The sequence below is a fragment of the Maylandia zebra genome, linkage group LG4 (genome assembly GCF_041146795.1).
Source record: "Maylandia zebra isolate NMK-2024a linkage group LG4, Mzebra_GT3a, whole genome shotgun sequence".
NCBI classification, from domain to species: Eukaryota; Metazoa; Chordata; class Actinopteri; order Cichliformes; family Cichlidae; genus Maylandia; species Maylandia zebra.
The window spans coordinates 19,511,171-19,534,495 of NC_135170.1; the positions used below are offsets into that span (position 1 = coordinate 19,511,171).

The following is a 23,325-nucleotide window of genomic DNA, read 5'->3' on the forward strand; positions in this document are numbered from 1 at the left end:
ACACTTATTAGAAATGATGCTAATGAATCAAGATTATGTCACAATATCACAGCTTTTTAAATTAATGCCATTTTGGTGTTTGCTCTTTCTTGTTCCTCAATTATTTTTTATTTATTTATTTTTTAACTGAAAAATTTCTCATGCTGCCTTTAGGGGTCGCCAAAGCGGACCATCTGCATCCATCTCTGTCACACCAACTATGTGCATGTCTTCCTTCACTGCATCCATCCAATGAAAATTTGAACATGAGCTCGAAAACAAAATAACGTTTATAAAACATTATTTGACTTGATGCTTCCATAAACACCCTGAATGTGGAAGAACATGGCTGGATGGAAAACCTCAGCACTGATATAACAGGCTGCCTGACAGAAACTACGATGCCTTGGCATGAAAACACTTCATCCAGCTTTGTCCATATATCCTGTTTTGGGGGAAAATACTAGCTGAGCTGTTTAACGTGTAAAGCTGTTCACAAAAGGTAAGAAATATAGATATCATTATAAAGCAGTCATCTTATCAACCACATAAAACCAGGTATATTGTTTGCTGCTTGTTTTAGTAAAGTTTTAATTTTTAATATTTTATTTGGACAGGCAGGAGACGCCAAATCATTGCACTTCCACGTTTTAAATCCAGGGAGCAGCACAGAGTGTTTTCTTTTCATGTTTTTAAAATTTCTGGTGCGCGTTTTGTCCTGTCTGGCTTGCCGTAGATACCCGGTCTTGTAGGTCGGGCATGCCCGTGAACCATCCACTGCGAAATCCTCTGCCAGCGCCTTCAAGAGAGCGATTAACGTGCGCTTACAGAGATATGTGACACATACTGCATTAAACGTTGTCTTTCTGTCCAGCGGATAAGCAATAAGTTCAGCAGAAGCGTGCGGAAAATTGCGAGCAGGACCCGAAAAGTGTCCGTCCGTTTTGTCCTACAAAGGCGCGGAGTGTTTGACAGTGGCAGGGCCCAACGGTAGTTAACTGCCTAAGGAGGAGGACGGCATCCAGAGGTCTACATGAAACAATAAAGACGGTCCTCTGTGCAGGAAAACAAGTGCCAACATGAGGAAGGACGTGAGGATACTCCTTGTAGGGGAGCGTAAGTAGCAACTTCTTTAATCTTCACTAGCTAATATGCTAGTAGCTACAGCTACTTTGTATCAGTTACATATCGTGTGATGAGCTGCGAGGGTCAGCGGAATAGCTTCATTATCCCACAGAGCTTGATAATCACACACTTCGACTGGTCCTGTTATTAGAATAAATAGCAGGCTTTGTTTATGTCGAGCGGCCAAATCATTATCACATGGTGCATGACTGCTGCCTTATCAGGTCTTACATGCACTGCTCGGCTCGCTGCTTCTTATTTGAAGGGAAAATATGAGCCAAACAGTCCAGTTTGGAGTATGGACATCACTTTAACTATTTTATGTTGATATCTGTAGAAAACGTTTGTGTACCATTTTTTTGGCTTGTGAGTCATTCTCAAAGTATGTGTAATGGGATTCAGGGAGAGTCTGAAACCATGCATGCACAAACAGAACAATTACAAGTCAGTGAGGGTGGTTTAACATATTATTGTAGTATTTGTTAACATGATAGTGATCTGAAGGCAAACCTCTGTGTGTTCTAAAGAGTCCTAAAACAGAATATCAATACTACAGATTAGATGTGATACAAGTATTTGTATTTAAAAAAAAAAAACAAAAAAAAACTACAGTTGCTTTAATTGGTTAATTACTGTAATTTGGCTTATCGGAGTCAAGCGATGAGGATTTAGGAGGATGTAAACGGAGTTTATTAACTAAAGTGCTCTTAATTGGAATACAGCCTTGGTAAGCAAAGCAGAGAAGTAATTAAGTGGTAATAAACACCCCCAGACATCGCAGGGTATAATAAATATGTGAATCATGATTTTTTTTTGGGCCTCTTTAATTGTATTTTTGTAGGTGACATATTCTGATAGTTCTGTATTATTAAGTGATTGAAGGGCTATTGTGCCGATTAGATGGTGTAAGAGTGTCTGAAAGTTTGAGCTGTGACAAAGATCACAGGAATTCAAAGACTTCTGGGAAAACCCTGAAGTTAAGGTCATTCTGTGGTATAAAAAGTTTTGTTGGCTTAAGATAACATAACACATGATAAGATAAGGTAAGAAATACTTTATTCATTTCAAAAGTTGGGAAGTTCTTGTTGAAATGAAACAGTCGATAGTAAAATAGTTTGAATAAACAGAATAAATATTTAAGCTTGTTTAAAAAAAATACAGGAATTATAAAGAAATTTCACATAAAAACTACACAAGAGAAAGAGGGTGAAAGAATCTAAACGCACTGCTATTACAAAAACCTTTATCTCTTATTAAAAAAATATTAACATCTATGTAGTACAATTAGGGCTGCCACAAACGATTATTTTGATAGTCGACTAGTCACCGATTATTTCTGCGATTAGTCGACTAATCAGATCATCATCCATTGGACGTAAAACTACAGCTTATTGCACCAGCAGAATCTGCTCTTATAACTATCATTAGCTTACAGCTTTAAGTGTTTAAGGTCTGTGCTAACTAAAAATAAAGACAAGATGATAGTTTATTAAATTTTAATGAAATTTGCAGATTGTTTCGGTGAAGTTTAATAAACTCCTTGCTATCTAAAATATAACAGGACACTGGAGTATATTCTGGAGCATCTCACACTTCTGATAATCAGTTGTCTGCTTGATGTTTATTCAGCTGTGTAAAAACTATAACTTTAATCTCAGACAAACTGATTTACTCAGGAACAAATAAAATACTAAAAAAAGCCAAACAATAACATTTTAAGTTATCTAAGTGACTCATATATATATTTAACCTGAGTAGCGAAAGACGGCGGTGGGTTTGAAAACGATTTGCGGGGAGTCCGGTGTTCTCACGGCTCTAGTGACCTAGCCCCCGGCTCGCTAACGAGCTAGTGGGTAACAGATGTCTCCGAAAACGTCGGAGCGCTTTTGAAAATATGTGGTGTCCTGATAAACTGAGCAGATATTTGAGGTTTACACAGCTACATTCTCGCCTGAAAATATGTTAAACGTTTATTTTGTGACCCAGAACGAATAATAAGAGTAACATTAAAACTAACTAGCTGCCGCCATTGTTGGAAACTGCGCTGGGCCGCGCTATGAATTCTGGGACACAGCTGCTTCTTCTTCTTCTTCTTCTTCTTCGGGGTTTAACGGTAGCTGACATCCTTGTACATGCAATGCTGCCATCTTCTGTTTCAGTCCGTTATTACACTCTTAAATCCTGCCACTTATTCCTGCGTCTTTTGTGATCTTACAAAGCTTCAAACGACGCGTCGACTATTAAATCAGTCGTCGACGATTTTGATAGTCGACGTAATCGTGACTAGTCGACAAATCGTGGCAGCCCTAAGTACAATGAAGCAAAATATCTTATTTAATAAGTCAAAATAAAATATAGTTTAATACATTTAGCAAGAAAAAAACTACAGCAAATGAAAATGTTAATGTTCACTGTTTGTCAAATGTTATTTCTTTGTCTTGTAAAATGGTTCATGTAAACTACCTGAAGCCCAAAGTGATCTCCTCACTTTACTCTTGTTTTTTTTTTTTTTTGGACCCAGAGCTTCAGAACCGGGAAGCTTGAAGCAGAAGATATTAAATAAATCATCCATCCATCCATTTTTCTTCTGCTTAAACAATCAAGGTTCACCTTGCCTATTGCAGCATACATTGGACAGCTTGGCACACTGGCTGCTCATCTATCACAGTGCTTAAATAAATGATTTGAACTTTTATTTTGAAGAGCTGTTTGTTGACCAAATGTGCCAGTTTTACATGGCAGAGGATATTATGGGTAAACAGCTGCATGTTTACCCATAATATGCTTATAACATGCTTATATCGTTCTTGCTAAAATGAAGTAGTGCTAAGCATACTCTGAAATATTTAACTCACCAAAGACTAAGGCAATAAATAACACTACTCAGGTACAAAGAGTCATCTGTCAGTAGGACCTCTGTTCTTTTGAAGGACTTTGAAATTACCTGTAAAGCCAGCATGTCCCACCCTGCGTGTTTCACCGTGTCTGTTTGTTCTCTTTTGAGCACACATGTTGACAGTACTATTTATATTCAAGTTGTGGCTCTTCAGGATGGCACACATTGCTACTTTAGGAGAGTTAGTGCTTAAGGAGGTGCAGCCAGAAAGCTACGTGCCAGCCTGTGTGTTATGAAGTTCAGGTTGTGAGATTAACTGTGAACACACCGAGAGGCAAGTGGCAGGGAAACGCAGGGCTGCAGTTTCAAATAATTGCAATTGACTGTTAACTTCTATAAAAATGAACAAATATAAAAAATATGCTGTCACAGGAATCAGCAGTGATGTCAGGGAAGTGGTAGCTTTGTCCAACTCACGATTCAAAAGTAAGTTTGCTGGAAAAAAGCAAATCGCCACATTTCCAAAGCTGTAAAACACTCATGCTTCATATCGTTATATCGAACAGCCCTAGGAGAAAATACAAACTCCATACAGAAAGGCTCCGGCCAGATTAACATACATGGAGTTTAACTCAGGAGCTTTTTTGCTGTGAGGCAACAGTGTGGACTACCACACCTTAACATCTTAAATCCTACTAAATCTACACTAATTTGAGTTTAAAACTACTCATTTACATGACTTTGCATGACTTTACTTTCATCATTTCTGGATGTTTTATTCACATAACAGTGTAGCTCTTTGACCTGCCTTTCCAGTGCAGGCCTATTTGCAGACTGCGTTACCTCTCGATGTTCTGGATTCACTGGATGGTGGCCTTTAGTGAGCGCTCAGCTGTGATCGGTGGCACTTGGCTGCAGCTCTTCAGCTGCTCTTATCTGTTCCTGTCATTTCACACATCACCAGGATCTGTCATGAAAATGGCAGAGCGTTTTTGCATGTTAATGACCCTGTTCTGTCTTTTTCTTGTTGTGCTCTACAGCTAAGGTGGGGAAGACGTCCCTAATTATGTCTTTAGTCAGTGAGGAGTTTCCAGATGAGGTATGTGTGATGAGGCACTGTGGTTATGGTTAAAAGCCTCCTTTTGAAGGTTCACTGTTGACCGTCATTTTATCATTGTTTGACATCATTGTCCTGTTTTCCAGGTTCCACTCCGAGCTGAAGAGATCACCATCCCAGCCGATGTCACCCCGGAGAGGGTGCCCACACACATTGTGGACTACTCGGGTATCTCCCCCCTTTACACACAGTCTTTCAAACTGACACAAGAACAGTGTAGCTAATAAAAAGAAGCCCATTCAAATCCTTCCGATACAAGGAAGTATTGAGTGTTCAGCTGACATCATTTTGTGCGTGGCTGCACCTCTTATCTGTTCCACTGGGTTTCAAGATGTAGGTCATGAAAGTGTCTCCATTTTTATTTGAGAAAAACAAAGTGAGCACAAGAGGTGTTAGGTAACATAATACTGTACTAATTTTCCTTTTGCACAGAAGCAGAGCAGTCAGATGAGCAGCTGTATCAGGAAATATCAAAGGTCGGTGTTATTTCATTCTTGCTTTGCCCTGTTTGTGCTGCATATTGTTGATGTGTGCTTCATAAGGTGATGTTGCTTTTTCTCTTCTTAGGCTAATGTGATCTGCATAGTTTACTCAGTCAACAACAAGAAGTCGATTGAGAAGGTGAGCCTGGTGTCAGCGTACTTATGTTTCATATTACTCTTGTTTGGCTCGACTTGCTTTTTCATCTCGACATAAGTTGGTTTCTTTGTAAGAAGTTGGCAAAAGCTGGTTGCTGTTATTATTTTACTGTCCATAAACAATCTTTAATGTTATCTTGGGGTGATGCCAGAGAAGAGTAATGGATGTAGTGAAGGAGGACATGCAGTGGTTGGTGTGACAGGGTGAGATGAAGGCGTCCCCTTAAGGGAGAAGCCAAAAGAAGAAGTTATTTACACTAAAGCTCACATTCATCCTTTCACACACACAAAAATGAAGCTGTTTTAGAATCAGAATCAGAATACTTCATTAATCCCATTTGAGATATACAGCACTACCTCCTGAGCCAGCAACAACTCCAATACCATTAAACACCACGGTGGTCACTGGCATCCCTCATAATAAAAGTCAGATCATATTTCACCAGGTAAAAGCTTTTAATGTGACACTGCGGCAGAAATGTTTGATTTGCACTTCCAGTAGCTTTTACTGGGATGGTTGCCATAGACACAGACTGAATTACTCTGCAAATATATTGCAGTACTTTCATCAGACTGGGTTACCTTTGTTATTCCAGGCATGTATTTAAATGAAAACCTTTGTGTTGGTGCTGCATGTTTGTCATTGTGTGTTCCTTCCCCAGGTGACGAGCCACTGGATTCCTCTCATAAACGACAGAACGGACAAAGACAGCAGGTGTGTACGTCAGCTAACGGTTATTTTTATCATCAGCTCATCTACCGACCGTTTTCTTACTTAACTTATTCAGTGTTTGGTCTATACAGGGTCAAAAATTGTAGTTTAATTTTTCTCTTCTTCCAACCAGAATAAACACGTTTACAGGTTTTTTTTTGGTTTTTTTTAATGAGGCTGGAAAATCCTTCCCTTTAGATATCTGCAACCAACTGCAGATTTTAAAGCAATGATTAAAACACATGATCTAATTAGCTTTAGTCTGATTTTCTGTTGATTGGCTGATTGTTGCTGCTCTGTAATAAATGGCTTCACTGCAGGGTGCCACTGATTCTTGTGGGGAACAAGTCAGACCTGGTGGAGCACAGCAGCATGGAGACCATCCTGCCAATCATGAATCAATACCAGGATATTGAGACGTGTGTAGAGGTAAAGCAAAAGTGATACAAACAGACACACACACTTGGACTCATACTATGATTGGGTCTATTGAGGCTGTTTGGAGGTCCCACTCAGTTAAATGTCAAAGTCTGATGAAACTGTTGAGAGCAGTGAAACTGCAAATAAAGTTTAAAAGGCTGATTGAAAATCCAATACTGGCAGAGTGTGTCAGAGTGAGACAACCTGTGCGGAGGACAGATTGACCCCCAGCTGCTCTTAGAGTGCAATCCAGATCCTGACTGCACATACACTCTGAGACCTGAATAGATTTATATTACCACGCTCCGGGGCCACGGCCTGCTGACTGACTGTGAATGTGCCGTGAGGCTCGGCTGTCATGGAGCGAGGGAATGGGAATCTGCCTCCCTCTGCGTTTATTCAAATTTCCCTCTGCCGCCTGCGACGGCTCGGTCCTGCCCTTCTGAGCTGGCTTAGTTACGAGGTTAAAAGAGGGACGCATGGTGGACGTGAGGGACAGCACATACACAGTGGGAACAGACTGGGGTCAGTCACTCTGCTATGAGAAATATGTGATCCTGTGAGGTGCTTAGATTTCAGATATAACTGTGTCAAAAATAAAAGCAGCAGCACAGTTTAAAGTACAGTCTTTATGAAGCTTTTTAGAAAATCATGTTTAAGATAAAAGTCTGCATTTACTCAACCCCCCCAAATGAGATGTTTTTAAGGGGAAATGATCAGAATTATTTGGACAGTAAGCTGCATTTTAAGTCAGTTTTTTATATGGACTGCAGTACCCCGTATAATGTTCAGAATTTCCATCCTTTAGTATTACCTACTTCATGCATTCAGCTTTTTTCTATTCATTTATTTTTTGTTTATTGGAAACCATTCATAACAACATGGTAACCTGAGCTGCACAGTGGGTCAGTGGTTAGCTCTGCTGCCTCACGGTTAGGGCTCTGGGTTCAAACCTCCGGCTAATGAAAAGCATGTTCTGTCAGCCATGCCTTCGTCATACCCATCATACTCTTGGAGAAGAGATTCTCAATCTCAAGAGTTTCACTTCCTGGTAAATAAAAGTTTAAAATGAGGCGGCCTGTTTTTCTCTCAGTGCTCTGCAAAAAACCTGAAGAATATCTCCGAGCTGTTCTACTACGCCCAGAAGGCCGTTCTCCACCCGACAGGACCCCTGTACTGCCCAGAGGAGAAGGAGGTGGGTTCTGACTTGTTGAACACAGGTAGCTTTAATGGAAATGTTGGTTTGCAGCTTTCAGAAACCTGGTGGAGTTACCTGTGGAAACTATGGGCAGCCGTGTCAATCTGTTGGCAACCAATCGCAAGGAAGTTTTAAGTCCATCCTCTTTGTGACCGATTTCAGCTGGCAACAAGTAGCAACCACTCACGAGCAGACTAGAAAAGATTTTTCACTAGGTCGTCAGGGATACACCGACCAGGCTGTAGGTCTGAGACGGCATTATCCTTTGATTACACTCGTCATAAACTCTGCAACTGTGCAAGAATCACCTAAATCTGTTCTTCATGTATTTTATCCTCACTGTGGCCTGTTTTTATGTTGGAGATCAAGAGTAAAGCTAAGGAAATAAGAAAAGCAGATTTAAATCTTGGTGCATCATAGAAGTGCATTTTGTCTCCTAAAAAATGGTTTTTCTCCTGTATTACAGCTGAAGCCTTCATGCATTAAGGCTTTAACCAGGATATTTAAAATCTCTGACCTGGACAATGACGGCACCCTTAATGACAGCGAGCTCAACTTCTTTCAGGTAATGTTTTCCTCTTTAATAACATCAGCGTCTGTTTGTTAGATTGTGAGTACTGAGACGGTGTAAGGTTCAGCGTTGGTCTGTTTGTATATGAGGAAAACAACCTGTAACGGGTTTAGGGAGATGGGCTTTGACATGAAACGATGTGCTCATAACAACACATGTCACAGCAGCAGCATCTGAAAACTGCATATATGTTGTGTATGCATGTAGAGAACATGCTTCAATACACCACTGGCACCCCAGGCGTTAGAGGACGTAAAGAACGTGGTCAGAAGAAACATGATGGATGGAGTCAAAGACAACGGGCTCACGCTCAAAGGTCGGACACTGCCCCGTTCTTCCTTTGTTTTTATGTGTTTCTCATACTTGGTGGCTTTGTGAACATAATTTGTACTGTCTGAATCACTTTTCTGAGTGTTCACCCTCTCTCTCAAATTGTGTCCACTTTTTTTCTTTTTTTTTTTTTTTAATTGCAGGCTTCCTCTTCCTGCACACCCTCTTCATACAGCGAGGTCGGCACGAGACCACATGGACCGTGCTGAGGAGGTTCGGTTATGACGACGACCTGGAGCTCACGCAGGAGTACCTGTTCCCCCTGTGAGTGCAGATTAGTTTGCATGCCACTTTGAGAGATGTTCAATTTAAAGCAAGAAGTGGAGAAAAAAGCAGGTACCTGAATAAAACCAGAAAGCTGCAAATTCACCAAAACGTATGTTTTTGTTCCTTCTCTTTATACCAGGATAAAGATCCCTCCAGACTGCACCACGGAGCTTAACCACAACGCTTACCTCTTTCTTCAGAGTGTCTTTGACAAGCATGACAAAGTGAGTGGTCATGTTTGTTGGTTTGTTTTTTCCCTTAGCACTTTTATTTCCATATTTACGACTAGATTTCAGCAAGATGAACCTTTCTGTGCTCAGTTGAGTTTGTGTGTGTTTGTCTCTGTGGTCTTCCAGGACAGAGACTGCGCGCTGTCGCCAGAGGAGGTGAAAGACTTGTTCAAAGTGTTTCCCTACATGCCCTGGGGTCCAGATGTAAACAACACAGTTTGCACTAATGAACAGGGATGGCTCACATACCAGGGATACCTCTCCCAGTGGACGTGAGTGTGCATATTGTTACGCATCTGTTTTAACTTCATGCACCCTGAAAAACTTCACGCTGGGACAGATTAACAGGCACTTCTCAGTCATGTAAAATCTTCTCACTTCTCTTCCTTTCCTTTGGTAGGTTAACAACATATCTGGATGTGCAGCGTAGTTTGGAGTACTTGGGCTACCTCGGCTACTCTATCATCTATGAGCAGGAATCCCAAGCGGCTGCAATTACAGGTAGGTAGAGGTGGGAAGTAATAAAGTACAGATGCTTTGTTACTGTACTTAAGTACAATTTTCAGGTATTTGTGTTTTACCTGAGTAGTTTTTTTGTTTTTTACTCCCAACATTTTTAAATAAATATCTGTACTTTCTAGTCTTTACATTTTAAAAACAGGCTCATTACCTTTGGTTTTAACGCATTTGAGTTAATATTTTGTCACTGCAAACCTCCAAACATCAAACACGTTTGAGCCTAAACAGAAACGGATTAAAGGCAGCCCTGTTTGTTTATTAATCAGCAGAGGATGTCTCATAAAAAGAGATGACGCGTGCCAAAGTCAGGGGTTAAAGAGAGGGTGTTTTTATTGAATTATGTATTTATTGCCGCAACACTGGAACGACTCCAGGTGTCTGTAAGTTGTGGCTGCGCTGCTTCGCATCTAGCTAGCTCTACTGATGAGGGAGAATAAAAGGAGTGGCAGGTAATTTCAAAAGCAGTGTTTTTATCAGCTCAACAAACATCAGCAAAATCACATATAGGGTCTGTACATGTGACATATATATTTTTAAATTATTATTGAAAAACATGCTGCAAATCAAACTGAGGTAGACTGTGCTTTTTAAAGGTTGCATGAAAATCCTCTGCAGGTTAGTGCAGGATAAACAGGTTAGTTTGCAGTACTGTGATGGATTTAGAGTTAAGTATAGCCTGTGACTGCTGCACAGTGGCTGTGGAGTCATAGTCAGAGTTAGGTTACATCAAGTGTAGCAGAGATTCATTTATGCAGTCCAATATAAAGACAGCATAAGCAGTGTACTGTCAGTGTAGAGGATGGAAATCAGCCAGGACAACTCGTGAAACATCTGCTGACATCTGGTTGAATTCAGTCGTGTCCATCCACAAAGAGCAGCAGGTCAGCTGATCACAGTCTGTACACGAAGAAAATTTACTGCAGCGCACAGTAGAAATCGTTGAGTTTTGATCCATTACAGCTGATTTTAGGGATCCTGCTGAATCCACTTTATCCCCTCATTGTGCTCATTTTCCTGTTTTGAGGCAAAGTCACCATCTACAATGTAGCCAACAGAAAATAGAGAGATGCATGTTTTTATTTTCCTTTTTTAATTTTTATTTTCCAAGCTGAGTATAATTAAATTGTATTCGCATGTATGTTATTTCATCATTATGTTAAAATAGCACAAGGTTCAGTTCACAAAAAAGAAACTTCCTCCAACGAGCTCATTTTACTTACCTTGAGTACATTTCAGATCCGGTTAAGTACAGAATCTCTGTACTTTTGCCAGCTTTGTATATTACTAATTGTATTATAAAGCTACAAGAAAAATGTTTCCTTTTCCTTCAGTGACCCGTAACAAGCGCATTGACCTGCAGAAGAAGCAGACCCAGCGCAGCGTCTTCCGCTGCAACGTTTTAGGAGCACGGGGCAGCGGAAAGAGCGGCTTCCTCCAAGCATTTCTCGGCAGGAACCTGCAGGTCAGTGGAAATCATTAACAGAAAGCCTGTTAAACTTTATGAAACATGCTAATTCTGCAGCTATCGCAACTGTTTCCGATATGTACAAAATAAAGTGGGATGTACGAAGTGAATATAGGTACAGATCTTACAAATGGTGAGTAATAAAAAAAAAAAAAAGGTTAATTTTCAGGACTTTTACATTAACTTGTCAGCATTTAAGGATAATGGTCACCATGATGAGGAAGCCTAAATTCTAACCAATGCAAAGCTCGTAATTAAGCCATTTTTTCCTACCCTGTCTACATGGAGCACATCACAGGAGGACTTGCAGCTCTGTTGATTTTGCTTACAGATCCAGTGTTGAATGTGAACTCTGTTTCACTTTCAACACTGGATCAACATTTTATTATCATCATCATCTGTCACTGATTGATGGATGGCACTCAAGAGTCACACATGCACACTTTGACTCTGAATTGGATAAGAGGAAGAGACTGGATGGATGGTTCTGTGCATTTTTACACAGCTTGGACCCCTAATAACATTTTGCCGTTCTTAATGAGATTATATTCATAATCTCCATCCATCCATCTTCATCCGCTTATCCGAGGTCGGGTCGCGGGGGTAGCAGCCTAAGCAAAGAGGTCCAGACCTCCCTCTCCCCAGCCACCTCCTCCAGCTTGTCCGGGGGAATACCAAGGCGTTCCCAGGCCAGCCGAGAGATATATAATCTATATTCATAATCTAAATCATCAAAAATTAACTACATAATGTAAAATAAAGGATTTTCCCCCCTAAATTAAATAAATAAATAAAACAATAGTGTTGACGGGCGACACTGGCTTTGCTTTCCTCCACAGCGACAGAGGCGGATTAGAGAAGAGCACAAGTCCTTCTATGCCATCAGCACGACTTACGTTTACGGTCAGGAGAAGTACCTGCTGGTAAGATCCATTTACTCTGAGGAGTCATCAGCTGCTCGCTGGATTACTGTTACATAATCTGAGTGCTTTACTGAGTTTCAGCATTACAAATGTTAATCCCTCCGTCTGCACGCTCTGTTGCTCCGTCCCTGCTCCCTGCCCTGCCTGCTCACTACAAGCTCCACGAGGTGATGCCGGATTTTGACTTCCTGACGGAGACGGACTTGGCCTGTGATGTGGTCTGCCTGGTGTACGACGTCAACAATCCTCGCTCGTTTGAGTACTGCGCAAAAGTGTACAAGGTGTGTAAACTGAGAGCGTCTTATCAGGCCTTATTTTAAAAGTCTTGCCTCCTGACACGGAGTTCTTGTGTTTGGCAGCAATACTTCATAGACAGCAAGACGCCGTGTGTGGTGATAGCCGCCAAGTCGGACCTGCACGAGGTGCGGCAGCACTACAGCCTGTCGCCGCATGACTTCTGCCGGAAACACAAGCTCCACCCACCCCAGCCTTTCACCTGCAGCACGAACGAAGCACCCAGCAAAGACATCTACACTAGACTCACCACCATGGCCATGTACCCGTAAGCATTAAAATTCAGCTACAGTCTTCACTGTTTCTTTCCCACTTATGCTTCTTTTACCTCTCTTGGGTGATTTTATGACATTTAGCACTCAGTGATGTTAGGAAAATGAATACTAGCCGCCTTCAATGTGTTGTGTAGCACTGAAACTTTACAGTTTAGACCTTAACCCAATGATTTTTGCAATCATTCGATCACACCGGTCAGTACGCGAAGACTTGACACTCTGAAATATACTGCAGCCAGTTCTTTCATTTATGGGCCCTGCAGGGTGTCCTAAGTCCTCAAAGCTCTCTGAGCAGATTGGATTTCAGTAGCTTAATTAATTGGCACTTAAGGGATGTGCCCGTTAAAGCTCATTGTAGCAGCCCACAAATCCTATTGGCTAAAATCTGAAATCATTGGATCTGCTGCGCTCTAGAGCATTAGTCTGAGTAGATTTAAGCAGAAGTGCTTACTGAAAGGCGACTTTCTGCCCGGATCTTCACTGTGTAGCGTAAATGTTGGTAAGTTTATTGTGTCAAACCAATAAGCTCCCATCACTCAGGCGTCAGTAGTTTCTAAAGGTGTTTAACACCTACATTTTAATGCGTAGCAAGTTCAGTGATTCAGCTGTCTCAGCAGTGAAGCTGCAGATAGTTTGTTTGGTCAGCTGAAACCACTGTGGCTGTCTGTTATTTACAGGTGACTGTGGTCTCTGAAAACTCGTATTGCATAAGCCACGTTTTTCTCTGGTTTTAGCTGCCTCTGAAATATCTAAAAGTAAAAGCAGCTGACAAAACGTCAGTCTGAGATTGTTTTAGTTGTGATGTCTGTTTTGTGGTTTTCCCTCCTTTCCTCTCGTTTTGTGTTACAGATATCAGTAATTCTATTCCATTGGATGAAAGTAAGAGTTTGAGGTAACCAACAGCAGTGCAGGTTTCATATTACAGTGAAGGTCATGCTTTGATGTAGTTTAGCAGTTAAACAAATGTAATTGCTTTTCATCTGTCAGGCTTTGGTCCCTCCTCCTGTGAGTGTGTGTCCTTCTGTGTTTGTGTGTGTTGGCGTGGTGGTGAATACACGCATTTCTGTGTATCTTTCTGCAGCCACGCCCGTCTCCACTGCATGTGTGCCTGCAACAGGTGCACATATTGCCTCTGTCAGAACCTCCTCAAGTTGGAGCTGCTGCGCAGCATTAAGGCCCAACTCCGCACGGTCGTGTTCAACAGGTTCATACACAAAATAAACTCTAGTGTTTAACATGGACTCATTCCTCCTCTCTGTCTCCGATCCTGGGGCTGGACCTCCACGATGGGACGCAGAGAGGCTTTACCCAAGCTCACTAACACTGGTGGTAGTGACAGCTCCTCTGCTTTCCCTAAGTGTTCCCCACTGGTTCAGTTTACACTGCATATCAACTGTAAGGAGAGGGGGACACCATTATTGGTTTTACGTTATGTTTAAATATTTCTGCTGATAAATTATTGGCTTTTCCTGCCACGGTTGGGTTATAGTACTCGTACAGAGCAGGCTGTTCTCTGCTCAATGAGAAACACAGTGATGAAGTCGTTAGCAGTAGTAAAGTTAATAATAATATAGTTAACAGTTAATCTCTGTTATCAAATGATGATCGTGTTTCCCAGAGGTCATTGTTTCAGCTGAATAAGAGCTGAAGGTCTTTAAATCTTCTGCACCGTGTGGGAAAATGCGTCCTCAGACTTTCTCAGGCAGGTCGTCAGGGATGCGTAGAGTTAGCAGCTGTAGCAATGACACAAAAACCAGCTGCTTGACTGTCGATGCAGTTGTGTGTGGATTTTGTGCTATTCAAGCTTAAACTGTGACGTCAGTTTATCTCTATCAGCTGCAGACAGATTCTGATGCTGCAGATGGTTCATTTCCTAAAATTCCAGAAGTTCTTTTTCCAACTTTAAAATCATAACACATTTGGAATAATATTACATCAATTTACATGCAGCATATTGACTATTCTCACATTCACTGACACAGGCCAGACACAACTGTCTGTAGACCCTAACGGCCTGCTGTCTTCGCCCAGCATTTCTCTGAATGAATTAATAAAAGTCTTGTTAAAAGCTCTTAAGCAGGAACTCTTTGCTTGTGATTTAGGACTGCTGGGAGTAACTTCCCTATAAATGATGTCAGATATCTCGCTTTCTGCTCCAGCTCCAGGCAGCCGAGTCGCTCTCTGTACAGTCTGACACGGCGAGCTGTGACGGTGCTGTGCCAGCTAACAAACAGCGTGGTAGCCAGGGAGGTACCTGTGTGACTGTGTTGCGATGCATGATGCTTGCACCACAAACTCGGCTCCTAATACTGACTCCCACACTAACATGCAGTAAAAGAAACTTCAGCCCCAGTTAACTGATCGTTTTATATTTGTGAATTTTTTTAAAACTAAAGAACAGAATTTTTATGTTGGCCTGAATTTTGAATGATAAAAAAGGAACTTTGATGATTCCAGGTGTGTATTAGAGCTTTTCTCCGAGTCACGTGTGCCCCCTCCTGTCCTGCAGTGGATACGCAGACAGTAAATCTGACTAACAGGCTTTGTGTGCACAAAATGAGAAACAACCAATTTCTTTGGTTTGTTTGTGGTTCAAAATGAAAACGTCATTGCTCTCTACATGTTTGCATGTTTGATTTCATTCACAGAGAAGTATGTTAAAAAGCAAAAGCCTGTTACGTCTGTTTCCAGCTCCTCTTTCAGCTGTTTGATTATTTGTGACGTTTTCAGCCTCATTTTGTTTCCATTTCCATTCTTAACCTTGAAGTCTGCGCCCACAGGAGAGACATTAGTCTGAAAAGCATCGCTCTTAATGGGCAAAATAAAAACTAAACCAGTCTGTTTCTTGTCCTCCTGAAGGGTTAAGACTTGATGAACTGATGTTTGAAATCAAATGTGTTTAAATGATTGAATTTGATTGTTTTTGTTCTTCTCCAATTACTCGGTCATTTCATCCTGTTTTCCCCTCCTGTCTTCTATTTCTTGTCTTTGTGTTCTTCCTTCCACTCTGTAGGTGTTCACGCACACGTTTGTGGCTGCCCCTCATCCTCTTCCTCTTGCATGTGTTCACTCTCTGCTAATCTGCATGGCTCACCTGTTCACTTCAGCCTCTGTACTTAAAGGGCATGCCTCAGTCCTCTGTGAAATACTGCCATCTGCTGGCAGCTGGGGAAGGTTCTGCATCTGTCTGTACAGTGTAGTGAGCTTGGTGTTTGAATTTAATGGTGCAGGTTTGCTGAGCTACACTGCGGGTGTGAATGTGTTTAAATGTGTTTTGAGTGCGTACGTTTCTAATTTTTGTAAATTATTGTTAGTCACTCAGGCAGGGCTAGATGAAGTGTTGCACCCAACAACTAACCCTTGTGTCGACATCGTCTCTGGGAGTTGTTATCAGTGACCTTAATCAGGCAGAGTGAGGGCCTGACAACCTAAAATCTAACATTAAAGGAACATTTCAGCCCTGATTGATTACAAGCATCGAGATTAAGGTGCATTGAGCCAAAGTGCTCATTAAGATTAGAAATTAACTGAGTAACAAGTACAGACCATCCTTTATACTCTGTTGTTAAAGAATCTAACACGCCAAGAACACAAACTATTATTTTATTTGGTAACAAACTATACAGCTTGTTTATGGTGTGTTTGTGTGCTTTTGTTTGAGATATGAAATGAAAGTGGGTCAGGTATCGTGATTGTGGTCAAGCTTTTGTTTCAGAGGTGGTGTTTGGCCTACTTTTCGGACTCGATACAGATGACTTTTTAGTATTTTGTTTATCTTATTGGTGCATTTTATTGTATTTTTGTCATTGTTATAAATAAAAACTTTTTTCCTTTTTTTTTTTTTTTTTTTTTTAAAAAAAGAAGAAGAAATAACCAAAATAACTACTTCACATCAACTAAAAGGGAAAATATATTTTGCTGAAAAAGTGTATTAAATAGTTTTTACTGTTAAAGAGGATATAATGTAATATAGAGCCAAGTATATACAGTATGCACCACATATATGTGGCCATTTCCTCATTCTATGTAAAAACAGTTCCCACACACATAGTATTTTTCGGCTTCAGTCTCCCTCGTGAATATTTCCGGGTTTTTTTTTTTTTTTTTTTTTTTTGTCTCCTGTGATTAAAGACTATATTTTTAAGTGCTGTTGGGTCAGACCAAACCTGACTATATTCTTTTTAGCTCAAACAAGTGTTTAAAAAGCAAACAAAAAAAGACCAAAACGCGAATGTTTTTCTGAGCAAACAGGATATTAGGATGGCTGGAAATAGATTTTCTACCAGTAGCCGCCCATAGACTGTGTTTGCAGGCCTATTTATGTCAATGAGTTGATGGTCAGATAACCTATAAAGATAGCCATCACCATTTCCTACTGATTCAGACTACAAAACCACAGTTGAAAATTTTTTTAAGTAAATGCCTGCACAGACCAGCATCGTGTGACCGGACCACAGGCACGGTGTAGAGTCCACACAGAAACGGAGTTTTGATGGAAGTTTGGTAAAAGCAAACGACAGCAGTGCAGATGCAGACCCCGTGTAAACTGTAGTCTGTAAAGGACGTGCATCCTTCCTTTATTCGACGCCAGAAACAAAGGATAAACTCTTAGGGACAGAGTCTACATTTTATTTCTACAGCAACAACTGTTGTTGTGAAATCACAACTACAGTTGCCTCACGGTGCTTTATATTCTAAGGTAAACCCTACAATAATACAATAAAAAAACTAGAAGACCCCAACAATCATATGACACCTTATGAGCAAGCGCTTTGGCAACAACGGGAAGGAAAAACTAGCTTTTAACAGGAAGAAGAGTAAGATTCTTAACGGTCTTATGAAAACATCCGTCCAGATTCCTCACGTGACAACATGCTGTCATTACTTTCACCTCGCTTCCTTGAAGAAGAGATTCTTCTGATAAGATGACAGCTTGAGGGCCACGTGCAGGTTTCCTGCTGTGCAATACTTATTTGCATATATCCCGTAGCTATGGCAACTCAGTTAACAGGTAACTGTGCGTGTCATGACGTGCTGCATGTTAATTGCAATTATGAGAACCTGTGTAAGTGATTTCACTAAATGAATGAACAATGACTAAAGTATAAACACGTGTTTAAAAATAGATGTTGGCATATATTGTATGATGGAGTATGAATTATCTGCCTAGCAACCAAGCAAACATCGTTTACTATGCCAACACCAATTTGTGTTTAAAACATGTTTACAGAAAGTTTTGATGTTCAGTAAACTGCGCCTTCTTTAAAAAAAAAATCCCTAGAAAGAAAGTGTTAGCTGGTTGTTAGGGAAAATGTTTCTCGTAGAAACCACTGCCGCCCCTGAAAACTTCCGCTGCATTGTGGAGGATGCTTGAACCGGGTTTCATGCTTTAATCACTAACTGAGCGGTTCTGGCTGTGATAAATGTGTTGATTGTTTAACAAATTCAAAGTATCTCCCTGCTTCACCTGCTGCATTTGACTCCTTTTGTGACTGTGTGAGAGGCTGCCTGGTTGGGTGGAGTTTGTGGGGTGGGGGTGGTGGTGAGGCAAGCTGCCTGCTGTCAGAGGACGATTTCAGCCTGAAGCAGCAGGTTTCAGCCATCTCCATCGTGGAGGTGGGGTCCATCTTTTATGGAGGCCTCCGCTGAACCAGTAATTCCTCCACAAAGGTAACAACAGAAATCATAGAGAGAGGGGATGTTTGATTTTTATACCCGTGGAAGGATGGGCGAACACTCCATGCATGTGACTGTATCTCATAATGGCAGCAGGTTTATCAGGTTTTGACCTATAAGAGTCATGTCGATATCTACTGCCAGAGGCGTTTTCCTCTTTTTTTCAGTAGATGGAGCATGAGTCTGGCTTTTCTTTGGATCCTACGGGAGTAACAGGACATTTGAAGGGTTGAGTGGTGACGTGTCTGTCCCCAGATCAGCTTCTCAAATTTCTGATTAAGCTGTACAATCAGTATATTATGTATACGGGGCACTTGGGTTACTCCCTTTCTCCTCCCTCCTCCTCCGTTGCTTTTACCTGTCATTGCAGGCTGCATAGTTCACCTTGTGTTTCCTTCCAGCTCAGTCTGTTGTTTTAGAAGTGTTAACGCAGTTCTATGAAGCTCAGGTGGTGTCATGTACACACATGCGCTTAATCTTAAAATAATGCGTTGCCTACCTCATTGTTGCCACAGGTATATTTAGGTGTGAGATTTATTTCACTCTACGCCTCATTTAAATTAAAGCGCTCTGTATCAAAACTGTTCTCTGCCCTTTGTGAGAGGAGATGAAGCCAAATTATAGAGAAATGATCCAATCAGCAGCACTAGAAATACCAAATTTATTTAGTTTAGACACCACCTGGGCTCCATATAATTTTAACAATCCTTTAAGGTACATAGCAGGTGCTTCGTTAAGACTCTGCTCTTTCCCTTTTTTACGTATCCCAAACTGAAACAAACAATGACAAGAGAAGGCATGTGTTTCCCTTTCATGCTGCCATGAGAGGATCCTTGGATTCGTCATATGTGGTCAGGCTTTGGGAAGTTTTCACCCAGAGGGGGAAACACATGACTTTGTTGTGTCATTTGGCAATTTCTCTCGTTGTGGTTTTACGAGCAGATGGAAAATGTGGCACTAGATTCGTCATTGTGTTTTAAGCTGCTCCCCTTTTCTGCTATTCATGTGTTTTCCCAGCCTCTCACCTGCTCTCTGTGTGTTTCCTGCTTCTTCTCTCAGACACATGGCTCAGGCAGACCTGAAGAACTCCACCTTTTGGCTGAGGGCGAGCGTCGGCGCCACAGTGTTTGCCGTGCTGGGCTTCGCCATGTACAGAGCGCTTCTCAAACAGCGGTGATCAGACAGAACCAGACTTCCCCTCTCTGGTCCTTCTGTTGACTCTGCCCCTTCTCCTCCCACCACTCATACCTGGGGAAAGAAAAGACTCACAAAGACGGCCTGACCCACCAGCCAGGCCTCATTTCTTGGTCACCATGAACAAACGTGCAGACTTATAGGTACCTTTTATATAAGGGAGTGTGGTGTTTTTCTCCTTATGTTTTGAAGAGGGGGGCAGGTTACGTTTGAAACATCACCTCGGTTTGTAAATGCTGGCGTCGTTTGGTCTGTTGGTTTAGTCTAGGTGAGATTAGACATGAGTAGTCAGCTGGTCCAGTCCTCTTTTTAATTCCCCCACCTCCTCAGGTCAGTATAATTAGATATTTGGACACCAGAGAGAGGCAGACATCCACAGATCCACCACAAAGGGACTTGAATCTGTTTATAGATGTGCATATGCAGGTATTATGTATGTATTCCTTTAAAAAAACATTTTAGGATCAAAGCTAAAGCCAGAACAGGAGGCGATGGGACAAAGAGCGCTGCATCTAACACTAAAAAGGTCACGGATGCCGTGCACTTGTTTATTTTGTGTGTTTAATTTATTAACCTGTTTCTCTCTCTCGTCTGTTTTCCGAGTGCACCGCATGAAACTCTGGGATTTTTTTCTTTTTCATGTGTTTTTGTATTTAGTATTATCGAAGCCATTTTCATGGTGAACGACTACCTGCTTTCTGTTTTTATTTTTGTTTTTCTGCCTTTTGAATAAAGCTTTTTTCCTCCTTATATTTTTATGAAGTTAGACGCACCGTTTAAACCAGGCATCATTATATTAACAGCTGTTCGCCCTTTTCCCCACTTTGAGTCTTGTCATTCTTCATCTTCGGCATTTTTAATAACGACTTGTGCCGTACGGATGCTGGTGGACAAGGAGAAATGAAATGGTTTTAAATATCTGTAATAAATGACCTTTACACCCACTTATGTCACCGTGTTTGTGTGTGTGTCACTGAATAGAAGCAGCAGTCATAGTAGAAATGGTCATTGCTGTACTAGCTTTGTGACATGAACTCAAACAGATAGGACTTCTGTGCAGAATGCAGAAGTGAGAAGGTGATGTGGCTGCAAGCGATACTGCTCTCAGTTCGAGCGATGAGGAAGTCTCACCACACGCACACAGGTAGCAAGAACTGGCAGCCACAGTGTGAAATTGTAATCTGAAGGTTAACATGTCTGTGGATGGGACCGAGCTGCTTTTTGAGAGCTTTCTACAAAAAAGAAAAGACACGGTGGTAAGTTATAAAGCTCCTTTTGCCCTTGAGTTACTGTGAACGTTACGGTTGTTGTTAGAAAGTGACTTTGGGCACTCTCTGCTGTGGTTGTAGAAAATGAGATGGGTCACATACTGGTTCAGGCTTCAAAACACAACCTTGTTCTTCTACACTAAGAAGAATGGAAGTGCTGTAAGTGTTTTTGTTTTATTTAATTAGTAATTCCCATTTAATTATGGTTTCATTACAGGTAGAAATAGAAAATGCCTCTTGTAAAGATCTCACTGCTTTGTATGTTCACACTGGACGTTTTTCTCTTTGCAGTCGAGCTTGAGAGGATTTTACTACATATACACAGTAAGTCCTTCATATCCCTGAATATTACAGGAAGCTGATTTTGCACATGTGGCAGTAAGTGCCCAAATTAACCACAGTAAGCATTTTTATTGAGTGTTTTTTTTTTTTTTTTTTTGTTAGCACTAGCAGTGGTGCCTCACTAATTGATGCCTCTGATGAACTACATTCATTTGATGGCTTCACTCACAAGTTGTCTCACAATAATGTGAAATAAAATGTATTCTTTCATTTTACTCTACAACTATATAAGCCAGTCTCACACATGACTGCTTTAACCTCTTCTCTTAATAAGGAAAGTGCTGTATTTAAGGCTGTGAGCAGCCTTTCTCTTTAAATGAGCACCACTTCTCTGAAATGCACTAGCACATATTTTCCAGTCTGTTTGTGATTTCTGGGGTACTTCCGCAGCTGTTGCGCCTGTACGTGAGTTTGGATTACCTAAATGTGTCATCTGTCCTCTGGGTCAGGTGCAGTCAGTGCGAGAGGTCCAGAAAGCTGACAGGAAGCGCTTTATTTTTGAAATAACCATGACAAATGGGAAGAAAAAAGTGTTGGTGAGTCATTACTGCGTTTTAGAAATGTCATATTTCTAATTTTGATATGCATGTTGTCAATTGTAAGTTCAATCCTTTTCCCTCTTCAACCACTGGACGCGTGTGTGTGGTGCAGGCAGCAGAGACGGAGGACCTCAGGAAGGAGTGGGTGGGATACCTCTGGCAGGCCATGCATCTCTCTGCCTCCACGACCTCCGTCTCTGAGGACGCACAGTAAGATCTGAATTTACAATCATATCCCGGCAAATTTTCTTTCTTTTGTTTTTTTTGACCTTTCACTTTTTCTGCTCCTCAGACTTGATGTGTGTGAGCAGCGAGAAAGACTACATAGCATGGCACCCATCTGCTCACACCGCGAAAGTGTCATGGAGGAGCTTCCAATTCGGCCCCTCTCTGCGCCCCCTCCCTCCGACTACATCTACGCACAACCCCATAAAATCTGCCCCCGCACCAAAGACACCTTGCAACCCAAAGACACCTGGCAGCCCAAAGACACCTGGCAACCCAAAGACACCTGGCAGCCCAAAGACACCTGGCAACCCAAAGACACCTGGCAACCCAAGGAGACCTCTCAGCCCCAAAACACCTGGCAGCCCATAGAGCAGGACAGCGAGGAAGACATTTATCAGAACACAGGGAAAGCCTACCAGAATCGCAACGGTAAAAATGATCATGACTGTCTCTCTGCACCATCACAGCTTGAATTGTTATTTCTGGTGCTAAATGCTGCTGTTCTCAGATGACTGTCCCAGCGATCCCCAGTGGTCCAGCCAGATGAGCAGTGCAGAAGCCGGACAGGAAGGACACTATGATGTTTTGCCTATTAGAAACAGTATGACCAAAAACTTTCTTGAAATAGTTAAGCTTTCACAATAAGAGCATGCAGATGTCCAAGAGGGGGCTCTAATGTGTGTCACATCTTCAGGGTTGTGTAAGGCGAACCGCTCAGCAGAGGCAGAAGAGGACGTTTACGATGTCCCTGCGTCCTACAGACAGACTGCTGAGTGTCATGGTGAGACTGTGGTTTGCTTGTAGAGGAAAGAAGTGAAAAGTCTGAATATTTGTTGTTGTTTGCTGATGTTTTATCCATTTCACACCCTCGCAGAGAGTGTCTATGACGTGCCAAGCTCACTCCTGAGAACCATGTCTGATCACACCATAGGTAACTTCTATGACTTTACCCGGTTAAACAATTAAATAACCCAGTTCTTCATAAACTCATTTGACAGTGTTTGTTTGCATCTGCAGACGATCAGCCAGAGGAAGGAACCTACTGGAATATATGAGGTGTAGTTTCAGAGCATCGGTGGAGGCCGGCAAACTCACCAGCTTTGGATTGGAAGACCGTCGCTGCTTCATCTCTTTATCTTTGTGTTTCAGTTTTAAATGAAACTAATCGCGTCTTCTACT

The 23,325-nt window shown here is 41.5% G+C and overlaps 1 protein-coding gene across 4 annotated transcripts; it reads left to right on the forward strand.

Annotated features, from left to right (window-relative positions):
- Positions 1-694: 694 nt before the first annotated feature.
- On the forward strand, positions 695-20,713 carry rhot1a (ras homolog family member T1a). Of its 4 annotated transcripts, XR_013098325.1 has the most exons (21): positions 695-1,095; positions 4,981-5,039; positions 5,144-5,225; positions 5,490-5,533; positions 5,625-5,678; positions 6,358-6,410; positions 6,728-6,836; positions 7,921-8,022; positions 8,492-8,590; positions 8,804-8,912; positions 9,070-9,190; positions 9,333-9,417; positions 9,550-9,695; positions 9,824-9,924; positions 11,274-11,404; positions 12,247-12,330; positions 12,489-12,611; positions 12,690-12,892; positions 13,981-14,103; positions 15,913-18,569; positions 19,635-20,713. XR_013098325.1 is itself a non-coding variant. In XM_004558437.5 (20 exons), the coding sequence occupies exons 1-20, from the start codon at positions 1,059-1,061 to the stop codon at positions 19,750-19,752; spliced, it is 1,983 nt and encodes a 660-aa protein (XP_004558494.2). In that variant the 5' UTR covers positions 695-1,058; the 3' UTR covers positions 19,753-20,713. The 4 variants fall into 4 exon arrangements, 3 of the variants coding, with proteins under 3 accessions (XP_004558494.2, XP_076739232.1, XP_004558497.2); XM_004558437.5 differs by lacking the exon at positions 15,913-18,569; XM_076883117.1 differs by lacking the exon at positions 15,913-18,569 and having other exon boundaries at positions 5,493-5,533.
- The last annotated feature ends 2,612 nt before the right edge of the window (positions 20,714-23,325 follow it).